This window comes from Oncorhynchus mykiss, chromosome 16, assembly GCF_013265735.2.
Source record: "Oncorhynchus mykiss isolate Arlee chromosome 16, USDA_OmykA_1.1, whole genome shotgun sequence".
In the NCBI taxonomy this organism is placed as follows: Eukaryota; Metazoa; Chordata; class Actinopteri; order Salmoniformes; family Salmonidae; genus Oncorhynchus; species Oncorhynchus mykiss.
The window spans coordinates 44,877,128-44,902,696 of NC_048580.1; the positions used below are offsets into that span (position 1 = coordinate 44,877,128).

At 44.5% G+C, this 25,569-nt stretch overlaps 1 protein-coding gene across 1 annotated transcript in view; it reads right to left on the minus strand.

Moving 5' to 3' along the window:
- Nucleotides 1–25,569, minus strand: part of plxna2 (plexin A2) — a 342,953-nt gene that overhangs the window by 255,389 nt on the left and 61,995 nt on the right. Inside the window, exon 3 of the mRNA XM_036947019.1 lies at nt 24,568–24,750. Within this exon, the coding sequence (XP_036802914.1) occupies nt 24,568–24,750 (183 nt within the window). The remainder of the gene's footprint in view (nt 1–24,567; nt 24,751–25,569) is intronic.

Below are 25,569 nucleotides of genomic sequence, written 5' to 3' on the forward strand. Positions count from 1 at the left end.
AAATAGTCACATTTAAAAGCAGATAAAACATACTAAATCTATGGCATGTTATTCCGTTTACGGCTACGTACCAATGAAAAACTCAACAGTAAGTGTTGCTACTTTTGAACTTTGAGGTATTATTCATCTAGCTAGCATGCTAGATTCGTAAATCAATGATAGGGCTGCAAGGATGCTAGCCTCAGACAGTGATGATGACATGAGTGCTAACATGCTAGATGCTAAACTCAGACAACGCGGGCAGCGGCCGGGAAACCTGAGATACCCGATCCTCAGCAGCCCAGTTAATCTGATCAGCAACACTTTGTTCAAGCGTGTCTTATTTAAAGAGGACAGCACTCCTGCCTAGCTAGCCCAAACATCAGCCATATCCACTTTCACCATGCAGAGACCCACCCAGGGAGCCCGGCCTGTTATCTGATCCACACCAAACCTTTCCGACCCGTCACCCCTCAGGCACAACAATGCATACCTGGCTCATATTCATTAGTCCACACCATGGCAAAATGTTTTGCTGTGGATAAGAACGTCTGCTAAATGACTCAAATGTAAGAGACATGTCTTTGAGTATAACAGACGTACAGTTGAAGTCGGAAGTTTACAAACACCTTAGCCAAATACATTTAAACTCAGTTTTTCACAATTCCTGCCATTTAATCCGAGTGAAAAGTCCCTGTCTTAGGCCAGTTAGGATCACCAATTCATTTTAAGAATGTGAAATGGCAGAATAATAGTAGAGATAATGATTTATTTCAGCTTTTATTTCTTTGCCTTTAAATTGTTTAACTTGGGTCAAACGTTTCGGGTAGCCTTCCACAAGCTTCCCAAAATAAATTGGGGGAATTTTGGCTCATTCCTCCTGACAGAGCTGGTGTAACTGAGTCAGGTTTGTAGGCCTCCTTGCTCACATACGCTTTTTCAGTTCTGCCCACAAATTTTCTATAGGATTGAGGTCAGGGCTTTGTGATGGCCACTATAATACCTTGACTATGTTGTGCTTAAGCCATTTTGCCACAACTGTAAGTATGCTTGGGGTCATTGTCCATTTGGAAGACCCATTTGCGACCAAGCTTTAACTTCCTGACTGATGTCTTGAGATGTTGCTTCAATATATCCACATAATTTTCCTCCTTCATGATGCCATCTATTTTGTGAAGTTCACTTCTTATGGCGGTTTTGGAGCAGCGGTTTCTTCCTTGCTGAGCGGCCTTTCAGGTTATGTCGATATAAGACTGGTTTCCTCCAGCATCTTCACAAGGTCCTTTGCTGTTGTTCTGGGATTGATTTGCACTTTTTGCATCAAAGAACGTTCCATCTCTAGGAGACAGAATGCGTTTCCTTCCTGAGCGGTATGACAGCTGCGTGGTCCCATGGTGTTTATACATGCGTACTATTGTTTGTACAGATGAAAGTGGTACCTTCAGTTGTTCTCAAGGATGAACCAGACTCGTGGAGGTCTACAAAAAAAACATTTGAGGTCTTGGCTAATTTCTTTTGATTTTCCCATGATGTCAAGCAAAGAGGCACTGAGTTTGAAAGTAGGCCTTGAAATACATCCACAGGTACACCTCCAATTGACTAAAATGATGTCAATTAGCCTATCTCAAGCTTCTAAAGCCATGACATAATTTTCTGGAATTTTCCAAGCTGTTTAAAGGCAGTCAACTTAGTGTATTTAAACTTCTGACTCGCTGGGAATTGTGATACAGTGAATTATAAGTGAAATGATCTGTCTGTAAACAATTGTTGGAAAAATGACTTGTGTTAATTCACAAAGTAGATGTCCTAACCGACTTGCCAAAACTATAGTTCGTTAACAAGAAATGTGTGGAGTGGTTGTAAAACGAGTTTAAATGATTCCAACCTAAGTGTAAGTAAACTTCCGACTTCAACTGTATGTAAACTTTCCCCCAGTGGTGCTGTCACCTGTAGAAGAGGTGATATAAATCATTTTAGAAGACATGATCAAGTACCTTCTACTCGTCCTATCCTCTTTCCTACATGATATCAGTAACAGACGAGCAGATCATGAGAAACCCGCAATAAAGTCAGGGGTATACAAGAACCAGAACACACCCTGAGACAGTGAAACCCTAGTCAAGGTTACCATACTCCCAAGTCATGGTAACCTAGTCACGAGGAAGCCTGGAAATTGAGATTTGTGAAACCCAAACAGACTGAGCGCAGCCATAGCTAACAGCAGTGCAGCCATAGTGTTGTCCTCCTGAGGGAACTGTCCATGCTGCTGGTGTTAATAAGAGCCGGGACCTTGGCCAGCAGGGGAGGACGTTGACACCAGTCACCAGGTGACCTCCCAGTCAGTCAGCTAAAACCCACACAGCCCCGGCGAGGGGAGAGAGAAGACACTCGGCAGCTCAGCTAGCAGCTAAGCCCTGTCTACCTGCTACCCCCTGCCTCAGGTGGCCCCGCTTATCTAAACCCCTAAAACACACACGCCGACACACCCGGTGGGCCTTAACCCCCACTGAGCCAACAGCTGTTCTCAGCAGCACCAAACTGTCTGTACCATATGCACCAGAACACTGCCATGACTGACTGAAACACACACTGGGTGAATGGGTAAAAGGATGTGAAGAACACATGACATTGCATTCCACTGTGCTGTAATTCAATGTAATTCAACACAACAAGAGATGCTATTTGGACGTGGCACAACTGCATGCCAACAAACTGCAGGTCCCTCACCTTCGCCCCTCAGCCCTGACCCTAACATCTGAAGTGGAGGGAGGCTTGTGTTCTGTTTTCCCAACCGGTAACCATTATCCTTTAATGAATAACACCGGTGCTCAGTCTGACCTGAGGCAGCTACCCCTGGGGTCTGGAGGACTACGGTCTGGCTGCATTCTTCCATACGCTGACCTAGCCTAGCGGTTAAGAGCGTTGGGCTAGTAACCGAAAAAAGACGCTGGTTCAAATCCCAGAGCCGGCAAGGTGAATAAACTCTACTGTTCTGCCCTTCAGCAAGGAAGTTAACCCCCAACAACAACTGCTTCCCAGGTGCTGATCATGTCAATTATGGCAGCCCCACGCACCTCACTGATTCAGAGGGGTTGGGTTGAATGCATTCAGTTGTGCAACTGACTTGGTATCCCCTTTCATCTGGCCCCTACCTGCCCTAGCATTGACTCTCTGATGCTGTAGTGCAGGGGGTCAACCTCATTCCATGCGGGGCCGAGTGTCTGCTGGCTTTTGGTTTCTCATTTAAATGTGTCCAATTAATACCTAAACAACCAGGGGAGGTCCTAACTAATCTGTGACCTTAATTCATCAATCAAGTACAAGGGAGGAGCGAAAACCCACAGATACTTGGCCCATCGTGGAATGAGTCTGACACGTGCTGCAGTGTCTTTCACAGTTCTAGTGCTACTCCTTCTCTCTCCATTTCTCTCTCGCTCCCCCATCCCGCTCTCTCTCCTTGTCCCCCTCTCTCCCTCTCGCTGTCTATCTCTCTCACCCTTTCTCTCTCTCTCCCCCTCTCCATCCGCCCTCTCCCTGTCTCTCTCTCCCTGGGCCAGTGTGATTGTGTAATGGTATAACATGGCGCTGACCTTGTGCTCCGTGTTAGCTGCTACCCTGGCCTCCGCAGCCTACTCACTGGCTCTCTGACGGCCCATAATGAAAGAGCCTGGAGCCTCGAGACAGTCACATTGCAGAAAGGCAGCCAAGCAGGGTTTTAAATGGACACAGGCACACCTGCATGGGTTTTAAGTGGAGACTGCTGCCTCTGCTGTGTCTCTACAGTATGTGGTCCAGGGTTCAGAGGTGGAGCAAGGCTCTATTTTCCTCGGGAGTCAATAGGAGTTAGACATTATGAGCCCGGGTAAATGAGCGTTATGGGGCTTGTAGAGAAGTAGCATAGGGCCTACTGCAGTGTGATCTGAGTAAAGGCAGGAGAAATCAGGAGGATATGTTACACTGTGTGGTTCAGGCATGATAGGAACCGGTCTCATCCCATTATCACACCCTCTCCCTCTGTCTCTACTCAGCCATTGGACAGTAGGGCAGGGGAGGCGGAGGTAAAACCCTGAGATCCACCCACCAGAGAGATGCTGAGGCTGGGGGTAGGACGGCTGGGACCAGAGTTGCTGATGAGCTGGTAATGACTTTAAAGGGGAGTGTTATTAACAGAGGTCTGAAATATAATCCCACACTGTTAACACGGTATCACTATTCATTAGAGTGATGGGTGGGGATGGGTACGGTTTTGAGAGAGAGAGAGAGAGAAAGAGAGAGAGAGAGATGAGGAGGAGGAAATGGAAAATGAGATGAGAGATGGTGGTGAGTGGCTCTATTCCAGGGTCAGAAACTCATTATACACCTATATATGACTCCTACTGTCTGAATGACCCACAACAGCGTAGTGTAACAAATGTGTTTCATACAAATGACTACACTTCCTCCAAATAGTCATAGATACATTGTTATGTCATGGATATACTGGGGTTGAATATTCATACGTTTTGCCACAAACTACGTCGAACAAATGTTTTTTATAATACGTATAAAAAGGTAGCCGTAAACATTTATTGATCTCATAAAAAAGGCTATTAACAGAATCGTGTCAGAGGCAAGCTGTATTCTCAGAGGCCTGATAACTACAGTTGTTTGTCAGATGAGAGGGGGGAGAGAGAGAGAGAGAGAGAGAGAGAGGGAGAGAGAGACAGAGAGAGACTGAGAGCTAAAAAGCTGTCCTTTACTGAAACATCAGTCCCTCTCTCTGTTCTGTTCTGTTCTGTCTGAGTGTTTGCCTTCCTTCAGAGAGATGACAGTGTTGCTTTTCATCAAACTAAAACTGAAGTTTCCTGAAGATCCAGTGGATGCCGCGTCGCTTGAAGAAAAACTGAAAAGGCAACGCTTGAGAAATAACATTTTCCACTTAAAATGAGAAACATGTTCTGCCTTCCTCCAGCTGTCTCCAGGCATAAAGTTCACAAGCAATCAAATACATGACAAACTAATGTCTTCTAACCTCACATGATTGTAAACTAAGAAAATAAAGTGATCTATTGCTGTATATGCATCTGAAAACAGCATTGAAACTTTAAATAAAGAGAGAATATGGAATATCAAATCAAACTTTATTTGTCACATGAGCCGAATACAAGCGTAGACTTTACCGGGAAATGTTGACTTACAAGCCCTTAACCAACAGAGAAGAGTTAAGAAATGATTTACCAAATAAAAGAAAGTAAAAAACGTATAAAAAGTAACCCAATAAAATAACAATAACGAGGCTATATACAGGGGGTACAGGTACGAGTCAGTGTGTGGGGGTACAGGTTAGAGGTCATTTGTACATGTAGGTAGGGGTGAAGTGACTATGCATAGATAATAAACAGCGAGTAGCAGCCGTGTACAAAACAAATGGGGGGGGGGGGGGGGGGGGGGGTCAATGTAAATAGTCCGGTGGTCATTTGATTAATCGTTCAGCAGTCTTATGGCTTGGGGATAGAAGCTGTTAAAGAGCCTTTTGGTCCTAGACTGGCGCTCCAGTACCGCTTACCGTGCAGTAGCAGAGAAAACAGTCTTGGGTGACTGGAGTCTCTGATAATTTTGTTCCTATGGTTTTTGAAAAACACCCATGGTCGGTTAAATAATAAACTTAACCAGGCCCTGATTACAGTGAGAAGCTTCCTCCTGAGTGGACAGCTTGATGAAAACCAATCAACATTCAGTTCCCCAAGAAAGTAGACCAAATCAAATCAAATGTATTTATAAAGCCCTGCTTACATCAGCTGATATCTCAAAGTGCTGTACGGAAACCCAGCCTAAAACCCCAAACAGCAAGCAATGCAGGTGCAGACCTCTCTATGTACATCACACACACTATCAAGCATTTCACACATATTATTTAGATACTGACTGCGCTCCGGTACCACTTGCCGTGCTGTAGCAGAGGAAACAGTCTACGACTTGGGTGACTGAACAACAGCAAAGGACCTTATGAAGATGCTAAATCCACAGTAAAACAAGTCGTATATCAACATAACCTGAAAGGCCACTCAGCAAGGAAGAAGCCACTGCTCCAAAACCGCTATAAAAAAGCCAGACTACGGTTTGCAACTGCACATGGGGACAAAGATCATACTTTTGGGAGAAATGTCCTCTGGTCTGATGAAACAAAATTAGAACTGTTTGGCCATAATGACCATCGTTATGTTTGGAGGAAAAAGAGGGAAGCTTGCAAGCCGAAGAACACCATCCCAACCGTGAAGCACAGGAATGATAGCATCATGTTTTGGGGGTGTTTTACTGAAGGAGGGACTGATGCACTTCACAAAATAGATGGCATCATGAGGATGGAAAATGATGTGGATATATTGAAGCAACATCTCAAGACATCAGTCAGGAAGTTAAAGCTTGGTCGCAAATGGGTCTTCCAAATGGACAATGACCGCAAGCATACTTCCAAAGTTGTGGCAAAATGGCTTAAGGACAACAAAGTCAAGGTATTGGAGTGGCCATCACAAAGCCCTGACCTCAATCCCATAGAAAATCTGAAAAAGCGTGTGTGAGCAAGGAGGCCTACAAACCTGTCAGCACTGTCAGGAGGAATGGGCCAAAATTCACCCAACTTATTGTGGGAAGCTTGTGGAAGGCTACCTAAAACATTTGACCCAAGTTAAACAATTTAAAGGCAATGCTACCAAATAATAATTGAGTGTATTTAAACTTCTGACCCACTGGGATGAAAGACATAGAAGCTGAAATAAATAATTCTCTACTATTATTCTGACATTTCACATTCTTAAAATAAAGTGGTGATCCTAACTGACCTAAAACAGGGAATTTTTACTCGTATTAAATGGCAGGAATTGTGAAAAACTGAGTTTAAATGTAATTGGCTAAGGTCTATGTAAACTTCCGACTTCAACTGTATATCGGTGGTGATGTGGACACCAAGGAACTTGAAACTCTCGACCCGCTCCACTACAGCCCTGTCGATGTTAATTGGGGCCTGTTCTGCCCACGATCAGCTCCTTTGTCTTGTTCACATTGAGGGAGAGGTTGTTGTCCTGGCACCACACTGCCAGTTCTCTGACCTCCTCCATATATGGTGTCTCATCGTTGTCTGTGATCAGGCCTACCACTGTTGTGTCATCTGTAAACTTAATGATGGGGTTGGAGTCGTGTTTGGCCATGCAGTCGTGGGTGAACAGGGAGGACAGGAGGAGACTAAGTAAACACCACTGAGGGGCCCCAGTGTTAAGGATCAACGTGGCAGACGTGTTGTTGCCTACTCTTACCACCTGGGGGCGGCCCGTCAGGAAGTCCAAGATCCAGTTGCAGAGGGAGGTGTTTAGTCCCAGGGACCTTAGCTTAGTGATGAGCTTCGTGGGCACTATGGTGTTGAACACTGAGCTGTAGTCAATGAACAGCATTCTCACATAGCTCGTCTGGTAGGTTTGCGTCACTGGGCAGCTCACGTCTGTGTTTCCCTTCGTAGTCCGTAGTAGTATTCCGGCCCTGCCACATCTGACGAATATGTCCCAAATGACCATATTCCCTGTATTCCCAGGGCCCAGGTCAAAAGTAGTGCACTATAAAGGGAAGACAGTGCCATTTGGGACATGCCATAATATCCATGGTAGGCTGCTCAGAGCAGAACAGAGCCACTGACCTGTAACATGTAGTTCTAGGGTTCCCGGTCTTCTCTTCCTATCCCCCTATCCTTTTCTGTCATTTTGGTTCACTCTCCAAGCCCACGGTAATGAAGTGGGTAATCACAGTTATCTGGCCCATTCAAGTACTCTGTGCAGTAAATCAATATAGAACTGTCACGGGGCCAGCCGTCCACTTTGACTGACGACCACTAATCTATTTGTCGAGTTTCTGTGTCCTAAAGATACTTTCTCTCTCCCCCCTTTTGTCCCTTCCTCTCTATCTGAGGTCAAACTTAAGAGTATAGAGAAGGACAATTATTCTTTGTTCTTTATTTGGATCCCGATTAGCTGACGCCTTGTTGACTCTTAGGGTCCAGAAAGATGTGATACTAGATGCCTTGACATACCTGGAATGGGCAGCTAGAGGAAGCCATTGGAACTCCTCTGTACCTACCTAGCTAACACGTAGCTAACGCCAGAGGCTCGAGAGAACAGACTTAGTCCCGACGCCCGTGCTGCTGCAGAAACCGATCAATACAGCACAACAAACTGATAAGAATTTCTATGAATTTTGAAATGTTCTCCCTGCTGTGGCTCCATTGGCTGCGGACCTAACAGGAATATTGATAAGCTGACGGCAGGGGAGGCCCAGCCTCACAGCACTACTGCTGCTGCAGGGTGGCATAATGTTTCCCGCATCATTTACGTGCTTTTTAATTACACATCAAATCAATGTTTTTTTTCCTTTCTTTTCTATTGATAATCAAATCAGAAAAAGGGCAAACTGAACTGCTTACAGTGAAACATGTAAGGCAACGGGGAAATGTAGACAGAAATTTGAGCATGCTTCATATTTGTTAAGCTTTAAAACAGGAAGACATGGCTCTGTGTAGCCAGTGTTTGTGTTTCATGTGGTTTCTCCATCGGACAGATGGAACTATTTGATTCGGATGGATGGTTGACATGATAGAAATGTCTGCAGATATTTTTTTTATCTAATAGGTGGGTGAAATGATTGCCTCCGTGATACATTTCGCACAGTTATGTGAGTTGTGCCGTACAAAGGACTATGGCATTTCATGCATGGTTTAGGCTACAGAGAAAGGCATTAAAAGAAAGAAACGTCTTGTGACAATAGGCCTATAGTAAAAGGCGTGTTGTGTTGGGTGATGCGGTAACAGTCTGCTGCATTCTGAAAACTGCCGGTGAAAGTGTTATGTTCACGAGGAGTTCCCTTGCGCGTGTGTTGTTGCACATGCTGTAAGCTGTTTCCTGCAGATCTCAGAAGGTCAAATTGTGAACCCGTGACCCACATTTATCACATAAACTGTAAATGTCGTATCTCACCACGGATTGGGTTCCCCAAATTTAGTACGTTCGCCGTGACAGAACGTTTATTTATTCTCGTAGATCTGCTGTGTTCCACAAGGTTCTATCTAGCGCTGCGGTGAGGGGGAGGGGTGCATAACCTTGTGGCATAGCTCTCACTCTAGCTCTACCTTGCCTGAGTGAGAGAGGTGCACACTTTGACAGGCAGTCCAACACTAAGTCAGAGAGGTTTAGGCACTTAGACAAATTTCGGAAATTTGCCGTTGTTCCCCTTCAAGGCACAATTACTTCCAGACCTCCACAAGACCAGTACTGTGGGAGCTTAGTGAGAGTCATGACCAGTATTAAAACCTTAAGGCTCTTTCAGCTCTCCTCCCCCCCTTGTCTCTCGCTCGCTATGTGAATTGTGCCCATAAAAGTTGTTTTAAAATTCAGAATTATCTCCTTCTCTCTCTCTCCCTGTTTGCTTCCTCTATCTCGATTTATTTTCTCATTGTTTTATATTTTCTGTAGGCAAGGTAAATAATGCTGGCATCAACTGGATTTCTGTCTCAGTCAACAGGGAAATATGCTGAAGAACTTGTACGTTATGTTCTTTTCCCCGAGTAAGGCTTAATTAATTTACCTTCGGAAATTAAGTCCAATTACAGTACGCAGTCAACAGGGTCATGTGTTTCAAAACACACACAATACAACCCTGCCAATAATGAATATGAAAATAAGCGCTTCTATTCTGAGAGATGGTGAAATGCAGTTGGGTTTATATATAAGTATGTAACAGTGAAGATCAACATGTTTATGACATATGTGATGCAGTCTTTAGGGGTTTTGTTTACCATACTGGCACAGATGTCTGGTAGCAGAACTAGTCTGTAGCTCTACAGTCTTAAGGACTGAGCACAGTCCATTTGTAATCATAATCATAGTCATCTGTGGAGGAGCATTTCTCCCTTTTTGTTAAATGATCATGGCTTTACATTTTTTTCCCTTCAAGTCATTTGCGGAGAAAAGAGAAAGGAATTGGAATTAACACAGAGAGAGAGAGAGAAACAGATTTAGGGAACGAGGGAAAGAGAAAGGGTGGTATTTGGATGTGAGTAATGAAGTAGTTGTTTTCATATGGGCATTGAGCCACGGCGTCCGAGCTGTCTGAACACCACTCTTCTAGAAAGCTGCCCGCTGAGCTCATCTCCTCCACCACTTGAAAGAACTGGAAAACTGTTTGCTGGTATTTGTGAGAGGTGAGGCAAACGGGCAACGAGAGACTGAGAAGTATCAGGTGATCACAGTGCTATTCGTCTGCTATCCATTTAGGATGGGTTCTTACAGTCATTCTTCAGTTTTTGGGAAGCTACGCTAACCCTCCTGAAATGTGGTCATTTAAAGACCGTCTTTCCATATGAGAAATTGTGCCAAGATGCTTCACTTGCCCAGACAAGGGAGGAAGGTGCGCTTTCTTTCCTTGCAACTGCCAATTTCTACAGGCAATTCTCCCTGTTTTTGCCAGTGGGGGAATTGTGGCTGGATTGCTAAGTGTAACATGATTAGGAATGCCTGCAATCTCACCCAGCCAGTCGTAAATATGGTGTTTGTGTGTGTGTGTGTGTGTGGGGGGGGGGGGGTATTGACAGCTGTCATTTACAGTAGAACTGCTCACCCTGCTTCTGTTCTCTGTCATGTCACCCAGACAGGCGTTTGCATTTCTAGTTTGACAGTCACACTTTCATTAGAAAAAACACACAAACCAAACAAAGCCAATGATTTCACAAAATGAGGCAATTATTTGTTCGACAGGGATTAAATCATTCATTCATTAATTGAACCCCACCATTAAATATGAAAACAAAGTGCTGCAACTGTCAGAAGGAAGAGACAAATTATTATGATAACTGGGAATATACCTATTTTAAATTATGTGAATGCCAGCGTTTTCCCCTGAAATTGTCTATTTCAAGTCAGTAAAATGCCTAAGTGCACAGTGTGTGTGTGTGTGTGTTTGTGTGTGTGTGTGTGTGTGAACAGGTTGTAGTAGGACCTCTCCTGCTGGGCTAAGAGCTAGGCATGGTTCCCCTGAGGGGAAAGGATGGCTCTATTCAGTCCGTTGCCATGGGCCTCAGCTGTTGCTAGGGACACCATGTACCATAGTTTGACTGCAGCAGCTCCTGGCACTCTCTCTCTCTCTCTCTCTCTTTCTCTTTCACTCTCGCAGTCATCATTTCTTATCTGAACTCTCTCTGTCTCTCTCTCGCTCTCTCTTTCATCCTCTCTTATCCACTCTCTCTCCCCTCTCTGTCTGTTGCCCCCTCCACCCTCTCCCTCCCATCCCCTTTCCCTCCCGCCATCCCTTCCTACCTCACATGAGATCTGTCTACCTCGGTGTGTACCTCATTAGGGCGACAGTAGAGGGGAGTCACAGCAAACAGAGGGAACAGAGGGCGAGGTCAGAGAGGAGAGAGGAGGAGAGAAACAACAGATCTGTCCAGCTGATGGTGGACAAACAGCAGGCCAGCAGGTCACCTCACCTCTAACCACCAGGTCCTGGGTTCAGTGGGCTGGCTGGCGGACACCCTGGGCTGAGACTGATAGGAAACACACAGACCAGACCCAGGACCACGAAGATTCCTCTCCCTGTTGCTCCCTGTTAGGAAAGTTCACATCTGGGACGGTTCAGCTTGACAATACAGGCATTGCCTGCAAGTAGCTCTGGGGAGAAGTGAAGGAGGCCTGTCCAATAGCACTGGAGAGCAGCTGCCTCTGTGTGTCGTCCTCCGCAGCCCTTTCAACTCTCCGGCCCTTTATGTGCCACGTTCAGCTGCACCCCGCCACTGTAGCCCCCCATTCCCCCTGTCACAGAGATGATGTGGCAGTGACCAGGTGAGTGGGCTGGGTGCCCATGGGCCAGGCATACTGTGTCAGTTAACCAGTTCAATGGGACAATGGCTCAATTTGTCCAATTAATGCCCCTGCCACACTCACCACCCATAAGGGGGTCGGGGGGGGGAGGGGGGATGCACCTGAACCAGCCTTTCAGGCTGGGACAATGTCCCTGTTCTCATTTAGTGCCAGGAACCCATCCGAACCAAATGTTGATTATCCAACAGAGCAGCGCGTGATGAAAAGAATCAATTGGGCCAAACGCAGGCATTACACACAGGTAGCACTCTACACATTGTGGTTGGACTGCTCTGTTCTCCATCTCTAGTGTCCTAGTGCCCATACTGTTCTGGACTCTCCATCCCTCACATACTGCTGCAGTTGAGATGCTTTGAAAGAGGAATTATTACACAACGACCATGCTGTGTGTCCTGCCAGCTACAACATGGTGAAGATCTGTAGGAGCTGCCATTGGCGTAGGCCTTGAAGGGCAACCATTACGGAGATCATTGGCGTGGGCCTTCAAGGGCAACCATTACGGCTCGGCTGCACATCTTGATGCTATTTCCCAATGCAACTGGTTCACTATTGTACCCGAAAGAATCCAACCCGAAGACCTCTGTGATGTGAGAAGCAGTACTAGGCCGATGATATTCCACCTGGGAATGCATCCTTTTGGTCTCAGGCTCAATACTCCTTAACCCCTGACTCAGTGCTAAGGAGCAGGGATGTGGAACCAACCTTCATTGCCAGTATTCCCAGTTCCCCCCTCCATCCCTCTCTCCTCTGTTCTGGGATTGACCCACAGAGAGAGAGAGTTCTGCTGTGGGCTCTTTAACCTCTCAATACAACAGAGTTATTTTAGTTGTCTCTTTCAACATCCCATCTACATGTTCCTCTGCTTCCATCCCTGCCTGGCTATATCAAAGGCAGCCCCCCCCCCCCTATCCACTCTCTCTCCCCTCTCTTTTCCCAAGACCATTCCCCATGTGGAGAATATGTGCTCTAAAGCAGACAATTTCCTTCCTCACACACATAGCAAATCCCATTTAGATGACACAATCCTTAGGTAATATAAATAATAATAATCTATATTCTGAAAAGTTCTCAGATTCTGACCCAGAGAGCCTTGGAAATTGGCAGTTGATGTAGGTCTCTGGGTCAATCACTTGATAATGTAATGATAGCTGAATTGGGCTGCTATCACTAAATCAAATGTGTTTGGGAATTTCAAACAGACCATTGGATAACCTTTTAACACTTTAACAGGATGCCCATAGTAGTTAATTCAGAGGGGATTTTTAAAGCCTTGTATCTCTGAGGTGTTTTGAGTGCTAACAGTTAGTATCTAAATAATATGTGCGAAATGCTTGATAGTGTATGTGCTGTACATAGAGAGGTCTACTTTCTTGGGGAACAGAATATTTCATCAAGCTGTCCACTCAGGAGGAAGCTTCTCGCTGTAACCAGGGCTGTAACCCCTGTAACCGTCTGGTTCAGGTTATTAAATCAACCTATCAGGGTGTTTACAAACACAACAGGAACAGAATATTGACTGGTTATTGACTGGTTTTCATCAAGCTGTCCACTCAGGAGGAAGCTTCTCGCTGTAACCAGGGCTGTAACCCCTGTAACCGTCTGGTTCAGGTTATTAAATCAACCTATCAGGGTGTTTACAAACACAACAGGAACAGAATATTGACTGGTTATTGACTGGTTTTCATCAAGCTGTCCACTCAGGAGGAAGCTTCTCGCTGTAACCAGGGCTGTAACTCCTGTAACCGTCTGGTTCAGGTTATTAAATCAACCTATCAGGGTGTTTACAAACACAACAGGAACAGAATATTGACTGGTTATTGACTGGTTTTCATCAAGCTGTCCACTCAGGAGGAAGCTTCTCGCTGTAACCAGGGCTGTAACCCCTGTAACCGTCTGGTTCAGGTTATTAAATCAACCTATCAGGGTGTTTACAAACACAACAGGAACAGAATATTGACTGGTTATTTACTGGTTTTCATCAAGCTGTCCACTCAGGAGGAAGCTTCTCGCTGTAACCAGGGCTGTAACCCCTGTAACCGTCTGGTTCAGGTTATTAAATCAACCTATCAGGGTGTTTACAAACACAACAGGAACAGAATATTGACTGGTTATTGACTGGTTTTCATCAAGCTGTCCACTCAGGAGGAAGCTTCTCGCTGTAACCAGGGCTGTAACCCCTGTAACCGTCTGGTTCAGGTTATTAAATCAACCTATCAGGGTGTTTACAAACACCACAGGAACAGAATATTGACTGTTTTCTCTGCAACCGCACAGTAAGCGTTACTGGAGTGCCAAGTATAGGACCAAAAGGCTCCTTAATCGCTTCTACCCCCAAGCCATAAGACTGCTGAACAATTAATAAAATGACCACCGGACTATTTACATTGACCCCCCCCCCCCCCCCCCCCCCCCCCCCCATTTGTTTTGTACACTGCTGCTACTCGCTGTTTATTATCTATGCATAGTCACTTCACCCTTACCTACATGTACAAATTACCGGTACCGGTACCGGACTCGGTACCGGTACCCCCTGTATATAGGTACCCCCTGTATATAGGTACCCCCTGTACATTGTTATTCTTATTGTGTTCTTTTTATTATTTTTTACTTTAGTTGTATTTGTTAAATATTTTCTTTGCTCTTCTTGAACTGCACTGTTGGTTAAGGGGTGGCAGGGTAGCCTAGTGGTTAGAGCGTTGGACTAGTAACCAGAAGGTTGCACATTCAAATCCCCAAGCTGACAAGGTACAAATCTGACGTTCTGCCCCTGATCAGGCAGTTAACCCACTGTTCCTAGGCCGTCATTGAAAATAAGAATTTGTTCTTAACTGACTTGCCTAGTTAAATAAAGGTTAAAAAATTTTTTTTTTAAAGGGTTTGTAAGTAAGCATTTCACAGTAAGGTATACACTTTGTAATCAGCGCATGTGACAAATAAAGTTTGATTTGATCATCCACGTGTATTGATTACAATTTAACTATTTTTTTCTCCACTTTTTATTACGTCACAGCCTTATTGTAAAATGGATTAAAGTAATTTTTTCCTCATACCCCATAATGACAAAGCGAAAACAGGTTTTTAGAAATGTTTGCAAATGTATAAAATAAAAAAAATGAAGTAACTTATTTACATAAGTATTCAGACCCTTTGCTATGAGACTCGAAATTGAGCTCAGGTTCACCTTGTTTCCATCTTTATATGGTCCCACAGTTGACAGTGCATGTCAGAGCAAATGCCTAGCCATGAGATCGAAGGAAGTCTCCGTAGAGCTCTGAGACAGGATTGTGTCGAGGCACAGATCTGGGGAAAGGTACAAAAAAAATTCTGCAGCATTGAAGGTCCCCAAGAACACAGTGGCCTCCATCATTCCTAAAGTTTGTAACCACCAAGACTCTTCCTAGAGCCTTGGACAGGGAGGTGACCAAGTACCCAATGGTCACTCTGACAGAGCTCCAGAGTTCATCTGTGGAGATGGGAAAACCTTCCCGAAGGAAAATAATCTGTGCAGCACTCCACCAATCAGGCCTTAATGGTAGAGCGGGCAGACGGAAGCCACTCCTCAGTAAAAGGCACATGACAGCCCACTTTTTATTTTATTTATTTATTTAACCTTGGAGTTTGCCAAAAGGAAAAAGGCACCTAAAGGACTCTCAGACCATGAGAAACAAGTTTCTCTGGTCTGATGAAACCAAGATTGTACTCTTTGGCCTGAATGCCAAGCGTCTCATCTGGAGGAAACCTGGCACCATCCATACGGTGAAGCATGGTGCTGGCAACATCATGTTGTGGGGATGTTTTTCAACAGCAGGGACTGGGAGACTAGTCTGGATCGAGGGAAAGATGAACAGGCAATGTACAAGAGAGATCCTTGATGGAAACCTGATCCAGAGCGCTCAGGACCTCAGAGTGGGTTGAAAGTTCACCTCCCAACAGGACAACAACCCTAAGCACACAGCCAAGACAATGCAGAAGTGGCTTCGGGACAAGTCTTTGAATGTCTTGAGTGGCCCAGCCAGAGCCTGGACTTGAACTCAATCGAACATCTCAATCGAACATCTTCAGAGAAACCTGAAAATAGCTGTGTAGCGATGCTCCCCATCCAATCTGACAGAGATTGAGAAGATCTGCAGAGAAGAATGGGAGAAACTCCCCGAATGCAGTGTGCCAAGCTTGCAGTGTCATACTCAAGAAGACTCTAGGCTGTAATCGCTGCCAAAGGTGTTTCAACAAAGTACTGAGTAAAGGGTCTGAATACGTATGTAAATGTGATAATTATGTGTATTTATTTAAAAAATGTCAAAAAAAATCTAAAAATCATTTTTTTTAATGGGGAGTGTGTAGATTCATGAGGGAAAAAAACAATTGAATCAATTTTAGAAGAAGGCTATGGAAAAGGGCAAGGCGGCAAGGTGAATACTTTCCAAAATGCACTGTATGATGTTAAAAATATCTGTTGGTCTGATGTGATTAATAAGAAGCATCCAGACGCTCACATGCACTTAATGAATTAATGAAATTGCTTCTTCCAATTACTGATAAACATGCACCTGTTAAGAAACTGACTGTTAGAACTGTTGAGTCTCCACGGATTGATGAGGAATTGCAACTCTGTATGGTTGAAAGAGAGCGGCTAATAGGTGTTGGCTGCACATCTGACTGGTTGACTTACTACAAACTGAGAAATGATGTGACTAAACTCAATAAAAAGAAGAAGAAACTCCATTATGAAGCCAAGATCAATGACATGAAGAATGATGGGGAAAAAAAACTTTGGAATACTTTAAATGAAATGATGGGCAGAAAGAGAAATTCAACTCTGTCTTTCATCGAATCAGATGGCTTATTCATCAAAAAACCATTTGATGTTGCCAATTATTTTAATGATTATTTCATTGGCAAAGTAGGCAAACATTGGTAGGAAATGCCAACAACGAACAGTGAAACATTGTACTCATGCATATAAAAACAAATAATGAAAGAAAGGCATTGTAAAGTTAGTGTGGGAGAGGTAGAAAAATTATTGTTATTGATCAATACTAAAAAATCTCCTGGCATTGACAACTTAGATGGAAATATACTGAGGATGGTAGCTGACTCTATAGCCACTCCTCCTATCGTAGCCTAGGAGGAAAGTCTTTGTCCTCAGGCCTGGAGGGAAGCAAAAGTCATTGCTACCCAAGAGTGGTAAATCGGCCTTTGCTGGTTATAACAGCAAACCTATCAGCTTGCTGCCAGCTCTTAGCATACTGCTGGGAAAAAATGTGTTCGACCAAATACAATGCTATTTCTCTGTAAACAAATTAACAACAAACTATCAGCATGCTTATAGAAAAGGGAACTCAACATGTACTGCACTGACACAAATTACCAATTGGTTGAAAGAACTTGATAATAAGAACATTGTGGTAGATGTACTGTTAGATTTAAGTGCAGCCTTTGATATTATTGACCATAACCTGTTGTTAAGAAAACGTACGTGTTATGGCTTTTCAACCTCTGCTTTATTGTGGATTCAGAGATATCTAATATACGGGTTTTCTTTAAAGGAAGCTTCTATACTGTCAAACATGTACCACAGAGCAACTCTCTAGGCCCTCTACTCTTTTCTATTTTTACCAATTACCTGCCACTCGCATTAAACAAAGCATGGGTGTCCATGTATGCTGATGATTCAACCATATACGCATCAGCAACCACAGCTAATAAGTCACTGAAACCCTCAACAGTTGAAATCAGTTTTGGTATGTGTGTCCAGTAACAAACTGCTCCTGAACATCTATAAAACTAAGAGCATTGTAGCTGAATCTGCTAATGAATGGTGTGGCTGTTGAACAAGTTAAGGAGACTAAATGACTTTGCGTTACCTTGGATTGTAAATTGGCATGGTGAAAACATAGATTCAATGGTTGTAAAGATGGGGAGCGGTCTGCCCATAATAAAGAGATGCTCTGCTTTTTTGACACCACACCCCACAAAGAAAGTACTGTAGGCTCTAGTTTGATCTTATTTTGATTATTGTCCAGTCATACGGTCAAGCGCTGCAAAGGAAGACCTAGTTAAGCTGAAGCTGGCCCAGAACGTAGCTGCACGTATTGCTCTTTGTTGTAATCAGGGGGCTAACATTAATACAATGCATGCCAGTCTCTCTAAGAGTTGAGGAAAGACTGACTGCGTTACTTCTTGTTTTTATAAGAAACATTAATGTGTTGGAAATTCCAAATGGTTTGCATCGTCAACTTACACACAGCACTGACACACACACTTACCCCACCAGACATGCCACCAGGGGTCTTTTCACAGTCACCAGGTCCAGAACAAATTCAAGGAAACAGTATTATACAGAGCCATGAGTGCATGGAACTCCCATCTTATATAGCGCAAGTAAACAGCAAACCTAGTTTTAAACAACACATAAAGCAACACCTCACAGAAAAACGCCTCTCCCATCTGACTTACTTGTTGTGTGTATGTACTGACATGTGACCTACTGGTTGTGTGTATGTACTGACATGTGACCTACTTGTTGTGTGTATGTACTGACATGTATGTGTAACTTGATGGCTGCACACACACATACTACATGTTAATGAATAACCACCACCACCTTTTAACCCCTGTCCCCCCTACTAACACCTGCCTGCCACCACACCAGTAGCACAATCCACCATCACTATCCTAGCAGGCTTCCCTTCGCCATGCTCCACCACAGCCCAGGAAATAGCTACATAAAAAGCAAGAGCTATTCTATAGGGAGAGAGGGAAGGAGAGTGAGAGAGAGACAGAGAGAAAGGGAAGGAGAGAGAGACAGAGAGAGGGGGAAGGAGAGGGAGAGAGAGAAAGAGAGTGAGAGAGACAGAGACAGAGTCAGAGGGTGGGGGGGCTTGGGGAGTGTGGAAGTGTGGAAGTGGGGAAGGGAGGTGTGCGCGTGTGCGTGTGTGTGTGTCGGGGGGGGGGTTGGGAAGGAAGCCAATCCAATTACAGGCAGCGGTGCAGATGAGCCCTGGTTCCTAGTTCAGCTGCACTAAAGTATCTTTCTTCTCCCCTTCCTCTCTCTCTTTCTCTCTCTTTCTTTCTCTACTTCTCTCTCTCTCTCCCTCTCCCTCTCCCGCCCTCTCTCTCTCTCTCTCTCTCTCTCTCTCTCTCTCTCTCGCTCTCTCTCTCGCTCTCTCCCTCTACCGCCCTCTCTCTGCTCTCTCTCTCTCTCTCCCCTCTCTCTCTCTCTCTCTCTCTCTCCCTCTACCGCCCTCTCTCTTTCTCTCTCTCTCTCTCTCTCTCGCTCTCTCTCTCGCTCTCCCTCCCTCTCTCTGCTCTCTCTCTCTGCTCTCTCTCTCTGCTCTGGGGGAGGAGAATGCAGTGGAATGCCAGCTTCCTTATGCAAGGATCAGGCTCCAGCACTGCTATGCCGTGTCACCTTACCTACCAAGCATAACATCCTGTAAACCTATAGCCCTGTCCTGCTATGTAGTGATGTGCACTGGTCCCCATGGCCTGCCTGGCAACAGCTTATCAGCCTGCTGCAGTGGGTGAAAGCAGAGCAGGGGCTGTGGCTGCAGTGGGAGAGAGCAGGGGCTGGGGCTGGGAGTCTGAGGCTGGAGCAGGGACTAGGGGTCCTCCCCTCAGGTCCTCCGGGCCTCCCGCCTGGGCAACACACAAGGATGGAGTAGTGCTGAGCGATTAACCGAAATGTAGGTTAATTTTCGTTTTTTAAACAACAAATTGACCGTTATAGGTTAAATAATTAGAATTCCATTTTGTTCTGTTTTTCTTCTTCTGTGAGCTCAATGCGCACATTGCACAATTTCTCTAGAGATAAATCAGATCCAGCCTGAACTGTGCGATGTAGTAGGGAGTTATAGTTTCCTACAAGCCAATATTTGACATAGTTTAGCACATAAAACGTGGTAATTAACTTCAATGACCATAATCCATTGCGCATCTACTTGTCCGGTCTGTGTTTCTATTACGACTTGCTACTACGGAAGAGAGAAGAGTGTGCGATCGTGAGGGGATATAGAGAGCAGCTGTTGCTTCGCAAGGTATTACTACTAGGGATGCACGATATATCGGTGAACATATCGGAATCGGACGATATTAGCTAAAAATGCCAACATCGGTATCGGCTGATGTCTAGTTTAACGGCCTGATGTGCAAAACCGATGTCAAAGCTGATGTGCATACCTATATAACGTAGGTACATGACGTAATGACGCCACGTAAAATGTTGAGCTATACGTGCAACACAGCATTCCTGAACTAGCCCACAATGTCTGCAGTGTGGATCGAGCAGTCATCAAGTCGAGCAGTCATTTGAAAGTGTAATGAAATTTCAGCGAGACAACTCAAATGCGAAATCCATTTAAGCCAAGATAATGGAATTCATTGCCCTTGACAATCAACCGTTCTCTGTCATGGGTGATGTTGGCTTTCGCCGACTGGTCGAACACCGGTACACATTACCAAGTACGCTATTTTCCGATGTTGCCCTAAAGGAGTTACACAGAAATTGCGTCACTGGTATTAGCTTCACAACATACATACTATGGAACGCCATTTGGGTCTTTTCATGTCAAAAAAGATACAGTAGCACTGTCAAAGCTGGACAAAAAAGTCTGCAAACAAGCAAACACCGGCCACGAACCATGTGTTTACAATACCGCATTGGTAATAAAGCATAATTTGTTCAACTGCAACTTCTGGGGTAGCTAGCTTTAGCTTGGTACCTAGCTAGCACCAATACAGCCAGCTTAAAAACAATGACCAGAAGAACCTGCAGTCATTTTCATTATTCTTAGCAATGATTTAGGAATCCTTGTGAGTAAGTATTAGCTAGGTTGCCACTTGTTGTTCACCTATTGAAATTGAACCTCAGTTCATGAAAATAAATAGCTAGTCAGCAACTTAACCCTGTTGCCCAAAGCTAACGTTATAAGTAGCCAGCTAGCTTCATCTGGCTAGTGAGGCTCGACCGCACCAGGTTATGTGTTGTGAAGCTAGCCACAATAAGGATTAGGCACAATAGTGGAATTTGCGGTTTGCCTTCCAACTAAAAGTATGTAATTGATAGTAATGCAAATGAATAGCCACTATTGTGGCTAATCCTTATTGTGGCTAGGTTTACATTGATGGTCCGACCTCCATTAATCAAATATGAACTATCTTATAAATTACGGTTATTTTAGATGATGACACCTAGCTATATAGTTCGCTAGCTAATGATAGCTACTGAAACAGATGTTGTGTTATTTGACAAGTTGTGTTATTTGTGTGTGTGTTAAGGTTGGGTGATTGTGTACAAGCCTACATCGCCCGATTGTGCCCCATAGTGATCCACAATAGTCGATCGCAATTGGGGGGGGGGGGGGGGGGGGGTCTTTCTTATGGCTACTCATGTATTTCCATTGAAATATGAAGTTTATTTGGAGAGTCATAAATATATTTTTAAAAGCATTCATGATTTGTTGAAGAGCACATTATGACTTGTTTAGGACACGAAACTCAAAGTTTAGGACTTGAGACTTGACTTGATACTTGTCGGTCTTGACTTGAGACTTGACTGTCTTGACTTGAGACTTAACTCGGACTTTCCTGTCTTGGACTTTAATGTCTTGACTTGGGACTTGACTTGGGACTTGAGTGCTAAGAATTGAGACTTACTTGTGACTTGTAATGCAATGACTTGGTCCCACCTCTGGTTATTGGTATCGGTATCAGGGTTTTTTGGCAAGGAGAATATCGATATCGGTATCGGCCAAAAATGTCATATCGGTGCATCACTAATTACTACATAAAAATACATTAAGTGATTGACAGTTGGTATTTAGCAGTCATAAAAGTATGCCTTATTTACTTTGAAGAACTACTAAAATAGCGATTTTGTCAGACAGCATAGGCAGCAGCTCAAAAGACATTAGATGATGAGTAGGAATGAAATAAAGTCATCAAATAAAACAAATGAAATGTACACGACAACTGAAATATTTTATTCAAGGAAAGTAATGTGAATAAGTGATGAGCAGTAATGGGCAGTCACTACCATCATGGGATGTTTATTAATGGTTTTGTTCTGTGTTGTTACAGCATTCAACCCACATCATGCATAATGCACTTACTGTATAAGAAAAATATTGAAAACGAAAACCGTGATCATTTTTTTCAATAATCAAACTGAATCTGAACCGACCTTAAACAGCACTAATCGCTTAGCACTAGGGTGGAAGTAAACCCCTAAACACACAGCAACCACACGCTACCAAGCTGCCTCATCCTCTCCCCTCTCTCTTTGTCATGAATGGATCAGGCTCCATGCTTGAACAGGCTGAACAAACAGGCTTCCGGGATTTTCTCTCCCAGCCAGGCAGCCAGTGAACCAGCCAGCCAGGCAGCCAGGCAGTAAGGCGGTGGACCGTGGAGCTGTGTCTCTCGCTGTGCCTTCTGATTTCCTGGATAAATCCTCCTCCATGCAACGGTTACTGTGGTAACAGCCATGATGCTGTGGATGTGAGCACCAGACAGACAGGCAGCCATGATGGTTCACTTTGCATGGCATTGTCATACATGGAGACAGGGAGAGGATGTGAATAGAGAAGACACATACTGTATGTGAGGAACGCGGGAGGGAGATAAAAAGGAAACAACCCACACTACTGTATGCACCAGAGAGTAGAGAATTGTGTTCTACTGTCTGGTTCAATTTAATCATGTAGAAAAAATGCTATAAATGATTAAGTACCTCAAACAAGGGGGATTGCACCGAATGAGTTTCTTTCAATTCCACACCCTGATTGGGGCACAGATTAAATGATGAATAAATAGATGAAGCAACCAACAACCAAGCAGGTCCATTTGTGTTGTGTCCCAGGGGCAAGGGAAACAGAGAGCACGCCATACTGGCCGGATGTGATACAGACTGGATTCGAACCAGGGACTGTAGGACTCTTGCACTGAGATGCAGTGCCTTAGACCGCTGCTCCACCCGGGAGCCTAACATATACAGCATAGCGCTTTTCCAGATGCGCAAAGAGTTTTACAAAGGAGGAAAACTCACCTCACCTCACCAATCACCATCAACATCATCTACATTCAGCAAGCAGGGGCGTCAATTGGGTGTGGCAATTTAAAATAGGTTACTAAAATCATTCCAATCCCAATTAAAAGACAAATGCAGTTTAACGGTATTAGCGAGATGACGTTAGGACCATGCTGACGCCTGGGAGCAGGAGGGAAGGCTGTTTGTATGCCTGGCTGGCTTTATGGAAAACAGTACAGAGGTAAAGATGCTGTAGTAGATGGCCTTGGCTTGGTAACTGCTGTTTGACTTGACATGAAACTAAACTAGAGGTGTAATCCCAGTGCGGAGCTAGTGCGTAGCAGGCAGCTGTTTGTAGAATGTTCAGTCCCCTATTGACTGAGGGGAATGAAGCTACAGCAACAAGCTGATAATGGCTGGAGTCCATTTTGCTTGTTTTTTTTTCTGTTCTCCAAATTGCATTTTAGAGTTTTTAAATTGTATAGAAATTCAGTAAATGAGCTTACATTTTCAAAAAAATCCTTGGAGGGGGGAAACCCTCCCCCCTGTCATATTGCCATACCCTAGGTATGAGCTGAAATTACGACCCTGTCAGCAAGGCAGCCTCAACAGCTGTAAACACAGGGAGCTCTTCTAGATTACACATACATCATTTGGCTGTCACTGTACTTCAATACCGAAAAAAGCCCTGACTGTGTAATACCAGGTTAACAATTGTATTATGATGAAGTTGCCAACTTCTCCCACCACACAACATGCTCTACTTTCTCCATCATCACTCAAATCTCTCCATGCATAATAGCCACCTGAGCCACTACAGGAGATGCTCTTTATGCTGCCTTGCTTTGGTGGTGGTGAGGTGAAATGTGACATTTGAGGACTGTCTAGCCCTTAAAGCTACAGTCTGGGATCTGGGAATCTATTCATTTGTCATTTAAATTAATTTATATGGCTGTTTTTCAAATCGCAGACTGTAGTTTTAACCAACAGCATTGTCTGTCTGCTCCAGCAGAGACTGCAGGCCGGATCTTGCTTGGGCCAGCTCTCTCTAGTCTCCCCTCTCTCTGGGTCTCAGGGAGAAAGGTGCCTATTAAAATTAATGGGCTGGCAGAGGTTATTCGGCACGGCCACCATAGACAGAGCTCATTCCACAAGGCGAACATAATGACCACTACAGAGGAATGACACCTCCTCCCCCACGCCCTGCCACCCTACACCCCTGCCCACCTGCCCAACTGTCACAGGACCAGAAGCATTAAATATGGAGGAGAAAGGTTTATCTTCTCCTTACCGCCACACCGTGCTTTGTACATTCAGTTCCTTGAATAGAATACTACCACTTCAGTGTCTGAGGTTCCGAGGACCAGTCAGTGGACAGACAGCCTCCTCAGTCTCCTGAGGCCAGGGCTTCAACAGTGATGAAGTGCTTCACAATCGCTTTAAATGGACCTTGAACTGGGAGACCAAAATAGCTAGAGGACTTTTTCAATAGCTGAACGAGCTGGAGAAGACTGCCCAGAACAGAGTGTAATGGAGAGGCGTCATCGATGGCCTATGCTCCCTAAAGAGCAATGGCCCGAGGTAAGTCAGTATTTTCAAAGTCCAGGCTGTGGCTGGCGATAACAGCCGGTAATTGACCATAACTGCCGGGAACTGACAGTAAGAGTAACTGACCTTTTTGAGGCGTCCGTTCTTGGTGCCGACGAAGGCCACGCAGTATCCGTTGTAGACGTAGGAGGTGACGGAGGTCATGCGGTCCCGTGTCTCTGTGTAGAGGGTGTGTCCCGTCACCAGCTGAGAGCCGCCTAGGGGCTGGTTGATGTCCAGACCACAGAACGAGTCATCGATGGGCACCGGCTGGAGGAGAGAGAAGAGAGAGAGAAGGGGTTACATACAGAGAGGGAGGGAGGAACGGAGGGAGGGAGAGAGAAAGGACAGTCAGAGATACTATAGAGAGAGTCAGGGTCAAAGGGTGAGAGAGCAAGGGTTCTATGACGAGAGACAGAGTAGGATCAGGGAGAGGTGGTTTTATATCTAGTGAATGCTGCTGTAGCCTACCAGACAGACGTTCTTCTGCCTTTCTGTTCCACTTGGTAGACATGTCTCTGCTGTGCTTGACTGAGCCCCACCTTGCCTCCTCACACAGGTATATGATAACATCAGGGAAAGAGGAGAGCATGCTAACTTTTACCATGCAGAGCTTCTCTACTCTGCAGGTTAACATGTTATAGTGATGGAATGGAATGGACAGGTAAACAATAACTGGAGAATCTGACTGGGGGACTTGTGACCTGACTTTGGTCCATCCAAGAGAAAAATGACCTGTCAAAATGCCTGATAAAATCTCATTCACAACAGAAATACAGTACCAGTCAAACGTTTGGACACACCTACTCATTCAAGGGGTTTTCTTTCTTTTTGATATTTTCTACATTGTAGAATAATAGTAAAGACACCAAAACTATGAAATAGTCATGTAGTAACCAAAAAAGTATTACAAATCAAAATATATTTTAGATTTTAGATTCTTCAAAGTAGCTACCCTTTGCCTTGATGACAGCTTTGCACACACTTGGCATTCTCTTAACTAGCTTCATGAGGTAGTCACTTGGAATGCTTTTCCAACAGTCTTGAAGGTGTTCTCACATATGCTGAGCATTTGTTGGCTGCTTTTCC